Source organism: Echeneis naucrates, chromosome 12 (assembly GCF_900963305.1).
Source record: "Echeneis naucrates chromosome 12, fEcheNa1.1, whole genome shotgun sequence".
NCBI lineage: Eukaryota > Metazoa > Chordata > Actinopteri > Carangiformes > Echeneidae > Echeneis > Echeneis naucrates.
The window spans coordinates 123,079-141,239 of record NC_042522.1 but is presented as its reverse complement, the minus strand read 5'-3'; the positions used below and the strand labels follow the sequence as shown (position 1 = coordinate 141,239).

Here is an 18,161-nt window from a genome sequence, read left to right as displayed (position 1 = left end):
GGAAAGCCTTGCTTTCATACAGAGCACCCTGCTGTCTTTGATGTGGCCCTGGGTCCATCCCCCACTTTTTTTTTTTTTTTACCCTGACCTATATCCAGCACTTGGACTGAATTTTCAGTATTACATCACCCCAGACTGCACCAAATCACCTTCCAAATTCCAGCACAACACATGAGAGGAAAATAAAAGAGGCTGCAAAATGTTCTCATGGAACTTTTCACTCAGCTCCAACAATACTGGTTTGTCAGCACAGTTAGACATGCATGAGGAAAGCTACCATTCTGCAGTGCTATGTCCTGCTCAGGATTGGTATTACCATACATCTCAGATAATCCAATCGCAGGTAGGTAGCTCAAGGTTCAGGTGTGATTGCATCAAGGACACATCTGAGCTCTGGTCATTCCAACACTCAGACATAATCAGTGGTGGTCTTGGCCACATTCTTTTATCAGTGTGAATGTCTCCTAACTTCACTGAAGGACTGTCTCCTCTCCTGATTAGTTCCAACACAGTTTATTTCAAATTGGAAATATCTTACTGTTTAATAGACAAACTTCTTCCATGCAGAATAAAGCAATGATTCACTAAAGATGACAACACATGCCTGGTTATTCGAATATAAAGCAGAGAAGTAAGATCAGATTACCAGTGGAAATCCATCTTAAAGTAGGTGTAAACTGACGTGCTCAGAGCTGGCCAATGGTGATCAGATGGCACACTACCACAGTGATCCAAAATTACTCCAGGTAATTTCTTTCTGCCCGAGTCATGCCTAAGGACAGTCTTGCCCTGGTCTTACAGCTTATTTGCTCTCATTCAGTTCCTTGTAGAGTCGACCGTAGTGCAGCTGGGTGTACCTAACCATTCCATTAAAGGGACATTAAAGGTCAGCCCCATTTCTATCTCACTTCTAATTGATGTGATTTGTGGGTTTTTTTTTCTAAGGAAAATATTATTTATTTCGTCTTTATTGCAAGTTCTGTCTGTATTTTGTTATGACCAAAGAACTGGGTGGTGACATAATACACCAAGTAAACAACAATCTCCCAACCTTTCATCAAATAACTTGTCTGAAAAGAATTCGTAACATAATAAATTTGACAAAGGATCTTACCTGCTAGGTCTTCTTTCGAGGAAGCAATGCGAGGGGAACTGTTGCCAGGCTCAATCTTCAGAGACAGCCTGCAACACAAAGGGTTAAAAGGCTTCAATTTATTAACCCACAGATGATTAAGAGATCTGAATCAGCTAATGGTGCATCAGACTAGACTTCGCATCGTCACAACTTACATTCAGATTCACAGCTATGATCAGCAGCCAAAAAAGCTTTGTCAGTTGTTTACACAGGAAGTATTTCTTCCACATTATTCACATCCTAGTGTGACCTTATGAATATTTTTTGTTTCAAAAGGCACAAACAAAGTGAGAGTTGGTAGAAAGAGGGTGTAGAAGAGCAATGGTCATGTTAGCCTTACAACTGCTGTGTCACTTGAATTTAAATTTTTTAATATTTTAACTATCCACAACCCGAAAACAGATTAAGCAGTTGAAGATGAATTAAAGAATACTTAAGCTGCACAGGGAACAATTTATGAGATTGACCCCTGGTGGAGATTTGCTGTAGCGTTTTCAAGATGTGAGCTCAATAGGTGTCTGCCTGGGTATAACATCATTGCATTGTTTAAACATGATCAAAATCCTTGTAAATGATACAGTAAACGTTGGTCACAGCTGGAAAGATCCCATTGGAAAATGTTTGCTTGCGGGTTAAGGGTACATTTGTCTGTAGGCGTTGAGGCCCCTGAATGTACAGATTTCACCACATAGCAAAACCCAATTAATTTACTGAATGTTCGGTAAACATGAAGAGACGTAGTAGGGTCTGTATTTAATGTTTCCATGATAGTCTTTCAGTTCTCTGGACCCCAATGAGCCTTGTTATGGTCCTCGCCTACTGTGCACACAGCACATGCTCAGATTGCTCGAGCAGTGCTGGGGACAATCAAAATAAATGTTTTTTCTTGGTAAATGGGATGCTGCCCCTCATCATCACATTTGGAAAATATTTCTTGAAACATTTGGTGGAAGGACCTGTCGGTAAAATAGTCATTAATTACTGACTGTGGGTTTGGTTGCGTTTACAAATGACTTTAAATGACTGTAGATTCAAAAGAAAAAAACACAAGGGGAGTGCCATGCAAAATTCTAATTCAATCCATCACGTGTAATATCCAGATTACATCACATGATCAGCCTGGTTTCATCTGTGCATCTGTTTTTGCTCTGCAGAGCGCTGACATTAGTAGTACTCTATGACAATCTCACCATCTAAAGCCCAGGAAGAATTTCCAACAGAGCTGCACGATACAGACTTTAGTCATTTACAATGTAACTGATTCATGGTACAAACCTCCACTGACACGTTGTTCTGAAACTGTTATGTATTACTGAGCTATTTTTTTTCTCTGGAACCCTTCTGCTTGTGTTAAATGTGTTTTTTTTACATTTGCAGTGGCTATGAGAGAGGTAGTGTTCATTTGTCTCAGAAAAGTGAGCAGGACTAGGGTTTAATTAAATTTGTCAAAATATTTGACTAAAACAGTATGATGTATTACTTCAGGATTAATTTTAATCATGACGTTTTCATTTGAAAATTTAAGGCCCAACCTTGCCAAACATAAACTGAAGGAACTAATTGGGCCAGATGTTCAAATACTAATGATATGCCTGATGAATTATTTCTCAACATTGAGTCTTAATTATTTTACAACAATCTCAGGCATGACTTTCACTAAAAACACACAGGAATTAAACATATATGTTAGTAGCATATGGACTGATACAAAGGTGCTGGAATGATGTGTAAATTTGAAGATTACATTATTATAGCCAACATTACTTTGGCTTGACTGTCTGTTATTTTCACTGCAGGACATTTCCAAGGTCCAGAGGGGATTTTTTCCCTTTGAGCTGTCCGTCTGGCTCTGGAGGACTGTCCAGACACCACAGGGGCTTCATTTATAAACGCTGCGCACGCACAAAACCGGACCAAAACGTGCGTATGTCACCTTCCACGTAAAGTTTGTGATCTATAAAAAACAGACTTGATGGAAAATGTTTGCACCCCTACGGAAACTCTGACCCATGCATACACACATTTTGGAAAAAAAGGGCATTTGATGACCCAGACGGTGCAGTGGTGAACTGAAGTCAGATTGAAGAAATGAAGAATGGGAAGAATGATTATGTTTTTATTATTGCCCTTCACACATTTAATTTCAACCCGTATCATGTGTTAGAGCCATGTCATCAGAAGGATTTAATTCAATTGCTTTATTTTGCATTACACTGAGTAGTTGTTTCGGAAACATCTCCTTAGAATCTGCCAGAAAATCCTAAGTCAAAATCCCTTCTCCATATTTAATCACCACCGTCTCTCCGTTATATTGTTCACTCCCGGAGCTCAGGAGGAGGAGAGGACAACGCGGCATCTGCCTAACATGTGTAAATAATATAATATTTTCCTGTGATACTGTGAACACATAATCAAATGCCAATGAAATCCTAAGTGTGGAAAAGAAAGCTGTTAACAATTATAGTTACACTATATACTTATATATCTATACTATATATCCTGTTCTCAGTTCATCAGCTCTATGTGATGCTTTTCATTACAGAGCAGGCATAAAGAAAATGGTCATGTTCACGCACTGCAGTCTAAAGAATATTTTGTGGTGGGGGTTAGCAAGAACTGATTATTTAAGGTGTTACCAACGAATCTGATTATTGTAAACCTATAAATACAGCCCTGTGCACTGCTGGAGGACTACGCCAATAGCAGAATTAGGAGGGAGAGGGTCTTCAGGGACCATAACGACTGTCTTATGAGCCGTTTTAGATTCCCTAGAGCTATGCTCTTGGATCTATGTACTGAACTGGGTCCAGCATTAGAGAGGGCAACGCACCGGAACCACGCCATCCCGATGTAGACACAGGTCTTCACCCCGTTCTTAAATTCGCAAAGCCATTTAGTCCAGCGCCATCAGGTCAGGAGTACTGCCCCCCACAGCTGCAGGAATCTGTTGCCACTCACCTTGCTTCCTTTGGTTTGTGATTCCGGTGCTGTGACCAAACAGGATGGCTTTTTGGGCCTCTACCTCACCGACAAGCGTCTCCACTTCCGCCTTTTTGTTGTTTCTAACAATGCTTGTATCTGAGTCTTATTTAATATGCAGGCCGCATTCATAAGGTGCTTTGCTTTGACCATTTAAGGTTAAAAATGGGTTAGGGTTGAAGCCGACAGCTGCGCACACTTGTAGTCAAGTCTGATTTATAAAGGAAAGTTTGCTTAAAATGTGCGTATGCAATATTTTCTAAATGTGAATATTTTCTGCCGTACGCAATTTTTGGCTTTTAGGCGCGCACACACAACGATCCTACGCACAGTTTTATAAATGGGGCCCCAGGTCCCGTTCCTCCCGTTTCACTTATGTTGTCCACTGTGTTCCTTTCCCTTGTGCGTATGTTTATCTTCTTCCCGCTGCCGCGATCGCTCTCGCTCTCGCTCGCTCGCTCTCTCTCTCTCTCTCTCTCTCTCTCTCTCTCTATGTGCGTGCGCGCGCACGTGCAGCTGGGTATGGTCTCACATTTTCACGCCTGATCTTCATTGTACCTTTGCCGCCACTGCCTACTGCAATATAAAATGATGACTTCCTCTTACCATTTTTCTCCCAATTGCTCTGCCACAGTGGTATTATGCTACAAATAACTCATGTTTTATAATGTAGCATTCTCGTTTTTGATGACTAGTATTTTCTCCTGTGGTTCAGGCTCAGTTTTACATCTCTACGTTCTATGTAATTTAAAGCTCTGTTTTTCATGACTGTCCAGGCTGCTGGATTGTACTGATTCCTCTCAGTATCAATTCGAGCTTTTAAATGAGCTTCTATCAAGCCTCTATATGTGCTTTTGTATAAGCCTGTATATGAAACTATATGAGCTTTTATATGAATGCATTACACTGTAACACACAGCAGACACACACATGAAATAGCACTGATGAAATTGTTGAGATTGAGGACAGTAGTGAAGTTGTACACTGCAGAGTCAAAACTAAAAGGACATAGATTCCAAAACTCACTATGCAGAGATGGTCTTAAATCACTAAATCACAACTGTTTAAGTAGTGTAAATGTGGGTTGTTCAACATGAACAGATCTTGCTTGTAAATTCAAGCATGAGGATTTGAGTTGGTGAATGAATCTGTGACACCAGGTCTACTCACATCATCAGTTTACAGTTCTTTACATTATTTATTAAAAAAAATAGGCTGACATTTAACACTGATCAAGCACAGAAGCTGGACAGATGATGATGATATATTGATGCTACATTAATAGCACCACTTGTTGGTGTGCAACGAGCGAGGAAGTGTTCCTAATGATTAAAATTCTGCGTTGACTTGGGCCTAACTAATAGCTGAACGAGGGGGGAAACCACATGGTTACATTTACCCTGCGTGGAGGGTCCCCAGCAGGTGTTTCCTGTCTCTTTTCATTGCTTTATCTAATGCACATGTTAAAAATGCCTGATAAACTCACATTTGTCCTCGTGACACTCTATTTAAGCTTATCACAAGACAACTGAAGCAGTAGTCTCTGCTGGCGGTTCCAGAAACGGTACTGCATAAGCATAATAACTAATTTGTCTAGCTTGTCGAGCTGACTTGTTCCTCTCACAGTATAAATGTAAAAGATTTTTATGAAATTCTCTTCTACAAATCATAAATCGTGACCTAGATAGTTCTACTCCATTCATAAGTCCACTGTCACCTTAATCCTTTTACATAAATTATTTGGCACAAAAAAAGATCAATGTAAATGAATAATTATTCACTGACTCAACTGTGAGTGAACTTCTTTATGTTGCATAGATAGATGGATAAAAGGATGCAGGAGCAGTTTTACTTTATTGGCTTGTTAATTACTACTACATTTGACCTGAAAAGTTGTCAAGAAAATTGTTTAGGGAGGCTCAATCCTCAAGTAAAAAAGAAGGTTGAGAAGAAGAAGGTTTCATGAATGATTATTTCATTCAAATTTCCACAAGTTCAGCATTGTACATTATATAATGTCTGAGACAAAAGCATCCAGGGGCAGATTTGCTTATTCTCTGTTGGTTGATAGCATTAAGCTTACATTAATTACAGTTATTTAAGATTCTTTAACCTGAAAAGAGACAACCTTGATTAAGTTTAAGGCAAGTAGGAATCTGATCTGTAACAGAATCAGTGGCCTCTGACTAGTCAAGCCAAACGCATGAAAGACCCAGAGCTATCACATCTTTGTACTAAATGTCAACTGATTTGTGAAGCTGCCCCTCAGGTCTGCTTGTATTGGATTGCAAATGTTCAACTACTGAAGATCCTTTAAAATCTTGTTGCAAAAACTTGTCTGCTGAGACTGAATGATGAAATTTTATTGTACCTTGCTCAGAAGTGTATCCTCTTAATGTAAGAGGTCTTACTGGATGCCTGTTGTCATAGGCACCTCTGAGACCCTTAGCAGCTGTTATTCTGTGAATGCTGGGATCCTTCTTTGATCTGATAAAAGATGTGGAATTATAGAATGGTCTGATCTTGAATTTAATGTATGTTGGCTTTTTTTTTTTTTTAACTTCTGATGTTTTCTTTAATAATGATAATATTGCAGTTTTTTTTTCTTTATTGGGATGTAATATGTTTCATCCTCATTGGAAAACACTCCCCTACGTAGAGAGTGGGTTACCATTTTTATCTTAAGGGTGCTCAAAATGCAAGACTTTTGTTTAATGTGATCTCCAGATCGGAGTACAGAGTTGACCTTTTCAGAATCAACAGTATCGGTTTCACTCTCAGTTGTTTGGTTCTGCATTTAAAACAAATACACATAAGAGTACATTGTTACATTCATGTCGCTTGTAAATTTTAGCTGCATCTTCTTTGATCCTATTACTGCTGGTCAAAATTTTCCATTTCCCCATCTCTAAGAATGGAAACTGTTGGAGCAGATTTTAATTTACTGGCTCTGAAGACTTCTTCCAGCTGACCCCACAGTGACTCTGGATTTAACACATTACTGCCTTACAGAGCAGATAACTGGCTCCAAGCTCTCGCCCACACACAGAATAGTTCTTCTCACGTTTCAACTTCAACTGAAATGCACAGGTCTGGAAAGTGTATTTCATATCTGGCTGATGTCATTGTGTGTGTGTGTGCAGGTTAATGGGGACCTCTGACCACTTTGATCATTGTGCAGCCCGCTGTGGACTGTTCATCTCTCTCCACTTGAACATTTTAGGCAGCATACCTTTTGAGCATGGTCATCCTCTCAGGGATAAACAAACTTTATAATTACAGAGGACTGATAAAATAATTCTTCCAAAAGTTATTTATCATCATGTTGTTAAAATGATAGTCATGAGAAAATGTCGTAAAGAGGAAAACTGCTGTAAAATCAAATGATTCCAGAAGTAACAAGAAATACAGAAATACTTGATGTTACAGGTATGTTAAAAATAGTGTAGTATGTATCAAGTTTAGTATGGTGCAGCAGTGAATCAAAATATTGTAGTTATTGATTCACAGCTACAGTAACAAAATATTTTTCTTACTAATTGATAAAATTACTTTTACTTACAATTTGTGCTTGTCATGATAAACCCAGAGAGAATCACTTTAGCATCCTTAAGCTCCCATGAACCTAGAGCTGCCGCAGACAGCTATGAGTTGTTAGTTAGCAATTAGCATATATGTATATTGTCCAGTTTCCTATCAGACAGCCTACAATAGTGGTCCCTAACCTGATGATTACAACTAAGTCCTGTTGACTATTCTGAAATGTCTTATCTGTTGGAGCATATCCATGCCAATATTTTCAGGGAATTAGATAGATAATTAGGTTTTGATTGTTCATAAATGATCAGGCGTGCTTTGTTTTACTTTTATTATTATTTATTTTTTTGTAGATAGTCTGTGTTTTGCCTACACATTTCTACATTCACCCGAATTGGAAGGTAGTTTCAGACTTTTGGACCACACTGTGTTCATTTTTTATTGTGTCTGTTTGATGTGTTTTATCAGCTTAAGCACAGGTAAATGTAAAAAGTATAACTAGTACCGCAAAAATTACGTCCCATTCCCAGAAGTGCTTAATTAAGACAGTGTAATGAGCCATGGCAGACAACCAGACCTATTTCTGAGGGGAGGATCTGAGATGCTGCCTGCTGGATGAATGAACTCCCTGTGGAGAAAGATAAAATCCATTGCCTGTCATTTTACATCCTGCTTCCTGTTGACCCCCGTTAATTTCACGTTCACATCCATGTTTCCATGTGCTAGAAAAGCATGTGGCATGAAGTGAAGGTTTGGGCAATTAAAGAGCTAAAAACCAACCAAACAACCAAAAAAAAAGAAAAAAAGAAAAAAGAGAGGCATATCCTCCACTCTTTTTACTACAGCCACTGCAGTGCCACAAACTAAAATAACACTTACTTGAAGTTGTCATCCTCTACAAATTTCTGGAGCTCCTCTATGTACCGAACCGACAACAGATACTTCTGGACATGTGGCAAAGTCACAAGATGATCTGAAGAAAGAAATGTTACAGAAAATCAATGAAAGTGAACCACCTGACATGCTTTCTACAGATTTAGGCTCAATGCTTTTCACTGAAGGAAACAGAAATTAAATGAATGAGAAATAAAATGTTCGCTTCACAATGGTGACCAAATGATAACTGCTGAAAACTAACAAATTTAGGGTTAGGAAAAAGTTAATCTGACACAAATGTCAGTGGTCATGAAGAGAAAATACATAATCAAAATAGAATTTGTATTCGTTATATCAACCACATAAAAATATAGATGGTTTCAGGACTGCTCTAGCCTGCTCCAACGAGTTGATCTAGTTTCTCTCTGATCTTCTCACTGAAATGTGCGCTTGTTCCTTTAACAACTGTTGGATGTTAAATTGCGTGTCATGCTACTCTCTATGGACTTTTTAGCAATTCCTTTAGCATCTGTGCTCCATCTCTGGCAGAGATTACATCTATGTTGTCTTTCCTTGATTAGCATAGCTATCTCTATATACTTTACTTCTTAGAAGTTTTTGCTACAACAGTCTATGAGGCCTACCACACATGAAAACGGAGAGTTTCTAGTCAGTAGTCAGTGTGGTGCTTCCATCATTGCATGTGCCTCAACTTTCGACAATACTTGGTTTGTACTTGAAAGAAGTGAAAGGTGTTGCAATACATTTAATCAAATCTGCCACCACCAGCCAGGGACGGCATTCACCATTCTGCAGGGCCACATGGCAAACATGACATTTTGGGGAGGCCATTTTCCTTCCACTAGAAGCTGTTAGAAAACAACATTGTGGTGCATGATTAATACTGACTGAAATGGGAATCCATAGAGGCGCACACTGTAGCTGGAGTGTGAATAAAATCACACATGCCCTGAAGACCAAAGAAAATTTTACAGCTGTCCAAACCAATAAATACATCAGAGAGGAAGAGGCATATTAACCAGGGTGCTCTTTTGGCCAATCATCCCTCAGGTCAGTCAGTGAGTTTTAACATATAACCTCAACAAAACGTGGAAGGACATAACATTTGTGGTGAAAACTATGGTGATGGCCTTTGAAATTATAGATCTAGTCTGGTAGTCTAAAGAATATTGGGGTGAAATTCCAAATCTGAAATACTGTTTCAGTCCACTGCGATGGGAACATTTTAAACTTAAATAAATAAATAAATAAAATGGTAATAAAAAAAATTTATAATGTAGATTTTGTCATTTGCCTCTTACCATAGTTACATGACATCTGCAGGTCAGAAATGACCCTCAGAAGGTTGTTCATCTGATTTGTCCGTTGCTCTGTCTCTATGATACTGTCAGATGCAGGATAGGCTGAATCAATGTAGATCATGTCCAACAGGTAGATACCTTGATGAGAAAGCACAAGAGAGCAAATCAGTGAGTGTAACCCAACACTGACACCAACCATGCTTTGAAAAATGTATGATTTATCGAATCAAGTTCATGGCCTCTACCCAGACAGAGATAGACAGATAGATGAAGATCCAAAACATTTGCATTTGCCAAGTGATGGCACAGCAGCCAACTATTATGGCTGGTTTTTCAACATGTGGTGTCTCTCCAAACCAACTCTGTTCCACTTGTTCCACTGTCCAACTATATATTGTGCTGAAAACCCCTATAAACAGGACTTTCAACATGTTGTCTGACACCATGTTTTCCATTGAAAACCAAACCAATTAAATCCATTATGGTTAGTTACATTCATTTGTGAAATATAAAGCCTCATTTAGGGCTCATGGTGTAAGACAGACATCAAAGTTTTTGGGTTGCCTCAACTCCAGTCCAGAGGTTGAAGCTGGGCGGTATGACCAAAATTCTTTATCACCGTATTTTTTAGAATAATTTATTACGACATTTTCCACCGATTGAGAGAAGATTTACTGCATATTGGCTAAGAATAGCCTATTCCTCAGTCAGAAACTCTCAGAAACGCACATGTTGTTGTTGTTGTTTACATCTAGCAAGCTGTAAACACACAACTCGCGGCTCTTCTGATCACGTGACTCGGATGGACCAGTTCAATATGCTGCGGGCTGGGAGGTGTTTTCGAAAAACACTGGACTAAGTTACCTAAAAAATATTTTGAATTGACACACATACTTTTATTCCACATTTATTAATTAGTAGACAATACTTTAATGGCGTAATCGATACCAAAACGGGCAACGTGCGGGTATTGATCTGCCCACTAATACTTTCAATCGCATTATCTGGTTGTGTTAGTTGGACAATCATAAATTCGGCTTCAGTCGAGCTTATATGTTTACATGTACTTTCAAAGTCCAGCTTTGGTCGGGCTAATACAATACATCATAATTTTTTAAGTGTCATGTACGCGTAGTGACTATGAGCACTGACTTATCTCAGAGATTAGTAGTTAAAGATCAGTGTCAAGCTATCAAGTTATATCCTTAGTAAAATCAGTCTCAACAGAGTAGAGTTTCTCCAAGTCCTCGATTTGAAGGTCACATTTCGATTATATGTTTGCAATTTACCACACTAACGCCTGCTAGTCAAATCGTGTCTGCCTATTAGGATCCCACAGGAAAAGTACACAATCTGGGATAAAATGAGCTCAAGGTTTGTATGGAACGGGAAAAAAACAAAACAAAACACAGAGTCCTTGATTGGTAATGGAAAATGAAGTCACTATAAGACACAATGGCTCCAATAACTCTACACACATTAAATATCTGGTTTGACTTTATCAAACAACACAAATTAAAGAGGGATTAAAAGTTGCTAAATTGGTTTGCGTATGATGACAGATTCAAACCAAGCCTAAGTGACCACAACTTCAGAGACTGGGGCAGGAAAGGGCTCACAGCCATATGTACATTAACAAAGAATGGGAAGGTAATGAACTTCCAGGAGTTAAAAACGAGCTATGGATTAGGAAATGGGAACCGTTTTAGATATCTACAGTTAAGGGACTAATTTGTAAGGGAAATACAACTTTAAATGGTGTACTTGATGTAATAAACAGGACATACAGTGGAACTAAACTCAAGGCAATCTCAGTACTGTACCTACATCTGAGAGACACTGAAGCTGCTCCCACTCTAAACATTAAAAGAAAAGTGGAAGAGGGAACTGAACCCAATATACATGTTGGCGGCTATGTGGAGAGAGAGAGAGAGAAGCAAACCACACATTCGAAGTGTCATAAACCGAAGCTGTTCTGAGGAAGTGTACATAACATAATTAAAGACATTTTGGGATATGCAATACCCAGGGAATGTAAAGTTATGCATCTTGGAAGTTTAAATTATCATGTTCCAGAAAAACACAGATATTTAACTAAAGTATTATTGGTCACATGTAAAAAAGCAATAACAACAAAGTTGTGCAAGGCTGGACCACCCACTCCAATTCAGTGGCTAGAGATTAAAAGAGAAGTTTACACTATGGAGAGAATGACCCACCGGCTTAGAATGAAAGAGTGTTTGCGAATAAGTGGGAGAAATGGAAACAGTACGACACAGTGAATGATGCTTAGGGATTCTCTGACTCAATTATATGTACCTTGTCTTGGATAATAGATAACAGTAACCATGACTGTAATTTTTCTGTTTTGTTGTTTCTTACTTAATACATGCATCCTAATTCTATACCTAATTCTACAAAGGAATACCGAAATATGTACCTCTCATTTGTTTAAATGCAAAAACTTCAATAAAAAGGTGAGTGTTGAAAAAAAGAAAAAAATTTAACAATATCCTGTTTCAGTTAGTAAACTGGAAACTTGACTTAGCGTGGTTCCAGTATGGGCATTGAATGTTTAAATCTAGAGTTTTCGATCACTGAATAAAGTTGCAAGTATGATGCTACAATCCAACTATAGTGAGTTATAGCTAAAGCACGAGTAGAATTCTATGAGGTTTAGCTCTAAACAAGGACAGAGAGTTGACTGCATTTATAATGAAGATGATGATGATGATGATGATGTTAATAGAATATGGAAGGATAGTCTGCGTTAACTGTTGGTTTCACAGTTGCGTTTACTTATTAGTGATGCCTGGAGAAATCCTGTCATATTTGTTCTGTTGCCTGTGGAGTTTGCTACATTACTGTATTTTTCTTGTTGACATAACTCAGGAGGAAAGAAAAATATTTTCTATATTAATATATTCAGTTAAGCAGGAGGAGGTTTGTTCAGTAAATTTGTCTTCTATATCAGCAATTTCCATGATGTGCTTAACTGGCTGCAGATTCAAGTAAGAGGAAACCTGCCAAATGTCAACGTGGCTGCTTTTCTTGACACATGTGGGACCTGACATTGTGGGCATGGCTATAATCTTGATTCCACCTTTGATTTTGAATGCTGTATCTCTGAACGTGCAAACAAATCAATTCCATGTATGAAAAATGTTGAAAATGTCTGATGTTAATGTCGACTGGCAACTTTATTTCCATTTCAACCCTAACCCTAGCCCTGAACCTCCAACTTTCTGTTATGGGACAGGATAATTAACAATTACTGAGCAGCAGATGAAAGAGTTTCCCACATTTCTACTCCAGCATAACACTGGCAGTTGTCTTTGTATAATCTTCTCCCTGCTATTGGCCACATGCAACCAAAAACCAAGACTGCACACACTCATGCTATTTACCTATCACCATGAATATGTTTGAAAAAGATTTAGGAATACAAATAGGACAATACATCTTCAATGTAGCACCTGAAGGATGTGGCTCCTATTCTGGGATCCAGCTTGAGAGGTTTCAGGCGTACATCTAATGCCAAATCACTGCGGCTGAAGTTAATTATCAGATTGATTAATACACAGATGATTTCATCTTTTTTTGTACAGACTGTAAATATGAATCTCCCCTGATTTATATCATAGTGACAACTGGCTACCATCAACAGCTTGTCAGATTTAAGCGCCATCCGCTCTTTTCACCTTGATCTCTTTGTTTAGTCTAAATCGCAGGCACATGCAGCATCTACTGACTGAAGCACATGTTAAGCTTCAGCTTCATGCTTGTGTGGATCATAAAATCAGTAGATTCTCACAGTGTATTTTCCTGTGGGAACCTCCTATCATTGGGTTCATGCAGTGTCATCCATGGAGAACAGATGTGGAAGCTCTACAGAAACACATAGTTGTTTGCCTCCAGCACGTGGAAAAAGCTCTTTGACTAATACACACCAAGCAGCTGAGGCTCTTGAAGTGCCATGAATATACAGTAGCACATACACACAAGTAGCAGGCTACTACACGTTGGCTCCTATGGGATTTTTTAAACCAGGAAAAAAGAAAGAAGCAAGGTTTCTATTTAGTATTTGCCACAACTTTAATGTACACAGGGCTGAGCTTAGCTTTACTTAACATCAAACAGGAGATAATTCATGTTCAGTTAGATATTGATATGAGATCAGAGCTCATCTCATACCCATAATTTCAGTTGTTAATACTGGTAGACACATGATTGACTGGTAGAACACTCCGTTTAAGCTCCTCTGTACAATTATAAGTCAGCTATTCACTAAAAACTTCAGTTGTCAAACTTATACAGATAATACAGCATGTTATATTTGAAAATACTTCCTGTCGTTCAGCTGCTCATGCAACAATATTCTAAGTGTGTGAAAAATTCATAAACTTTTTGTGTGGAAAATTATGATTTCATTTTTATAGGCTAGACACACAGAAACTGAAGCAGCAGGGGCAGTCTTCCTCACTAATGATCACACACCAAGTTTACAAGATATGTGCAGACTGTTTCCATCCCAGGACAGCAAAGTGTAAAGGACTCGACCAATGAGGATGAGATGGAAAACACTGGAAATACTGGGCAGCAGCTCTGGCAACATTTTAATTCAGTCTATTAAATTATAAGAAACAAGACTCAGTTTCAGGCTTCAAGGCTGTGATCACAGACTTCATTCGAGGTCATACTTTTGCTGATTCAAATAAACTTAACTGGACTGGACTGGAAAAATTATTATGCCCAATTGTTAAGGTGTGTTTCAGTATTCACAATAATCTTATCTAAAACTGCAACAGTTCTTCAAATTCCAGGAACTGTAACTGCTGTCCAGGTAGAAAAACAGTGCGAGTTACTACGTACTACACTGTTTCAAAATCTGATTAAAAAAAAAAAAAAAAAGGGTAGGAGTTGCAAGGATATTAGAGGTGCACATGCTACAGAATCCCACATGATACAGTATACTCAATAATAAAATAGTCTAACCTGCAGTCCAATCAACAACAGTACAACCAGAACAATGACAGTGTATGTTTTCTTTTCTTAATATTACTGCAGTGGATGTTTGTAAAGTTGTGACGATTGGTTTATTGTGGTGTATGCGCACACCAAGACCGGGGGAACTAGGGGACTTCCGGTGCAGTGCTACAACAAGATGGACACATAATAGCAAGCTCCTGCAAATCAGTTTGACTGAAGTACCTAATAAAAAGTACATAATAAAGTTTGAATAAAGTGGACTAACAGCAATATGTATAGTAATTAAAAACGGGAATTTCATGATTCATGTGATGTAAGTAGCCAAGACCATTTCAGATATTTGCAGATAAGGGACTGCTTTTTAACAAAGAAATAAAACACAAGTGTAAATTTGGATAATAATGCAATAATCGGAACCTTAACCGAAGGCTACAACGCAAAGAAATTCAGAATAATCTCTACAATATATGGGCAACTAATGGAGGCAAAAGGGAACACTAAATCATATGTAAAACTGAAGTGGGAGAGAGAGCTGGATGTGAATATCTCAGAAGATGAATGGTCACATATTTGGAAAACACAGCAGTCAACTGCATCATCACGTGTTTGGAGATTACATCGCTGGAAAAACTTAATTAGATTCTTTATAACACCCAAAATTCTGAAAAAAATATACTTTAGATAGCCATGTTGGAGAAGCTGTGGAGATATAAATTTGCATCATTCACATGTTTTTTGGCTTTATCCTAAAATCCCACCTAGTACATACAGTGTACATTATGATATCTTGGCATCGTGATGGGGAATGTGTTAAAGATGACAGATATATACTGAAAATCATGTTAGTAGCCTGTAAGAAGGCAATCACAAGAATGCGGTACAAGCCAGACCCACCAACAGAAGAAGATTGGGTGAAAATTATGGACAAAATACATATTATGGAACAACTGACTCATAAAATTCGGACTTAAAGAGGATCAATGCCGCCGGAAGTGGGAGAAATGGACTGACTACATAACGACAGGACAAGGACCATCACACTGACATTAAAACAGGAACGAACTGTAGAAGCATGGTGAGCCAAGATGCTCTTTTTCTGATGTTTGTTTTTTATTTGTTACCACCCCGCATGTATACTGTTTATACACTGCTAAAGAAGAAAACAATAAAAAGAAAGTATAAAAAAAAATACAGAGGGAACTAATATGTATGTGGATGTGCAGTTTAGTGTTGAGAGTATTCCCTTTCCCACATGCTACCTGTAATCAGTGAAGGGTCTTCTTCATATACACCCATAACCCATAGAGATACTGGCTGGCCATGATATCAGCTGTGTTGGCAACTCAAATTTAAGTATAACATCTGCACAGCACAACACAAAATGCTTAACAAATATTTGCAGATTGTGTCATCCTGTCACACAGATTGTGGGGTGTAATGTGTTTCAGCTGTGGTCAGGCGGGAGCACTGCAGTGCTTCTTGTCTCCCTGCTTCTCTGACACTCAGCAAAGACTGGACACAAGGTGTCAACCAATTGAGTGGTGAGTAATATGGAGAGATGGGATCAATGAATGTTTATAATGTATGCTGATTCCAGTTGATTTATTCCAATCAACTGATCAGTTCAGATCTACAGTCCTGGTTGGTTTCAGGCAGAATATGGAATGTGCCATTGACAGTTTACTGCTGGTATAAGCTGTCACGCGGTAGCTGTCCAGTAAACACTATTCCAAATCTGCTCAGCTTCACACCTGAACTAAAAGTTGTGTTTGTTATGACACTTGAAACCTGAGTCCATAAAACCCTTGATGCAGGTCTTTGGTCCCGCACTGAGACCAGTCAACAGGACCACTTCACAGGAAGACTGATAGCTTCAGGTTTAGAAATTACACTAATTCAGCAGCAGTTTGACTTGACCTAACTACACACGACATCAATCAGTTAAGACCAAAAGGATGTATTAATATAACCCTCAAATGTAATGTAAAGTTATTCGTTTATCCAACATATAAGTTTAACTGATGTATCTTCTTATCAACTGCTAAAAGTGCTTTTCTAAATATAGTTTAGAATTTGTTGCGCACGCACACACACACCTCGGGGGTAATTTGAGCTTGAGTGTCTCTTCTAGGGACACGTCAACATGCAGACAGAATGGAATCCAAAGAATACTATGTGTCGTGGAGTCCTGATAAAAAAAAAAAAAAAAAGTTCTCTCTATCTCAATTCCCCATCTCCCACTAATTCAGTTTTTACCCCCTTGAATAAAATTCTTATTTATCTATGTACTTCCCTTTTGAACATATTTTTTGTTTGATGTGCTTATTTACTTTTCAACAAATAACTCAAATAATTAAAAAAGACTTTGTTCACAAACTGCTTATCCCTTTAGCCACATTTTGTTCATTGATGTGTATCATTATAGCATTTCTTCTGATGAATATTTATTTGCTTTATTGACTCACGTGAATACAATTTTCACATATTTTCTTATATATTGAGCTGAGCAATACTGACTCATGTTTTATGAATTAATAGGTAATTAATAGGTGTGTGTTTTTCGCCTGTCGGACAGAAATTGCACTCATTGCTCAGACTGGAAAATTATCTGGGTCCTCACTTCCTGTGTAACACTCATTTTCTTCATCAACCAATCAAACCGCAGCTCAGTAAAATGGCTGCTCTAGGGAGCAGCAGTGCTTCACAGCCCACTGCTTCTTCCTGGACACTTGTTGCCTGGCTAAGCTGTGGATACTTCCCAGACCCAGCAGAGCAGGCTACAAACATGAATGGAGAGGACAGAGAGTGTATAGTAGTTACAGGCCAGGGCACGTCATCCTTTATGAAGCACAGGAAGAGAAGAGGCACAAGACTGCATGTTGCACAAATGTTTTCTCTTTGCAAAACTCACACCCAGGAAGGATCTCGACAAAGAGAAGAAAAGAAGGCTCTTTTATGCTCTGCTGCATGTGTCTACTGAAGATAAAGGCACTTAAATAAGTATAGTAATATTTTCTTAAGGGACTGGACTTGGCCTCTGACGTATTTACAGTTCTCAGCACAGACCTGCCACGTTTCAATAAGAACATAGCCCATTGAGGGTAGACCATTAAACCATCATATCACTTCTCTGTTGATCATTTTGGGCATAGGATAAAATTTACCAATCAACACAAGAGTCTCCTCTTGACTTTCAAGCCAACAGCAATAAGCATCATCCTCACCCTTCCGACCTCTGTAAGACAAGGTTTTTTCCATCACGCATCAATAGTGTGTAAGCATTTCATGCAATTAGAAACAAATACGATGAGTCACTGAATATT

General features: G+C 38.5%; 1 protein-coding gene across 4 annotated transcripts in view; it reads right to left on the bottom strand.

The window, feature by feature from the left end:
* The window catches only part of LOC115051634 (ras-specific guanine nucleotide-releasing factor RalGPS1), a 72,755-nt gene that overhangs the window by 19,038 nt on the left and 35,556 nt on the right, over positions 1-18,161 (bottom strand). For all 4 annotated transcript variants that reach the window (XR_003841306.1, XM_029515140.1, XM_029515142.1 and 1 more), the window contains 3 exons: positions 9,850-9,987; positions 8,531-8,624; positions 1,115-1,182 (listed from right to left, as the gene is read on the bottom strand). Coding sequence is in view for 3 of the 4 variants with exons in the window: in XM_029515140.1 (XP_029371000.1) it covers positions 1,115-1,182; positions 8,531-8,624; positions 9,850-9,987 (300 nt within the window). In the remaining variant the exon portion in view is untranslated. The remainder of the gene's footprint in view (positions 1-1,114; positions 1,183-8,530; positions 8,625-9,849; positions 9,988-18,161) is intronic.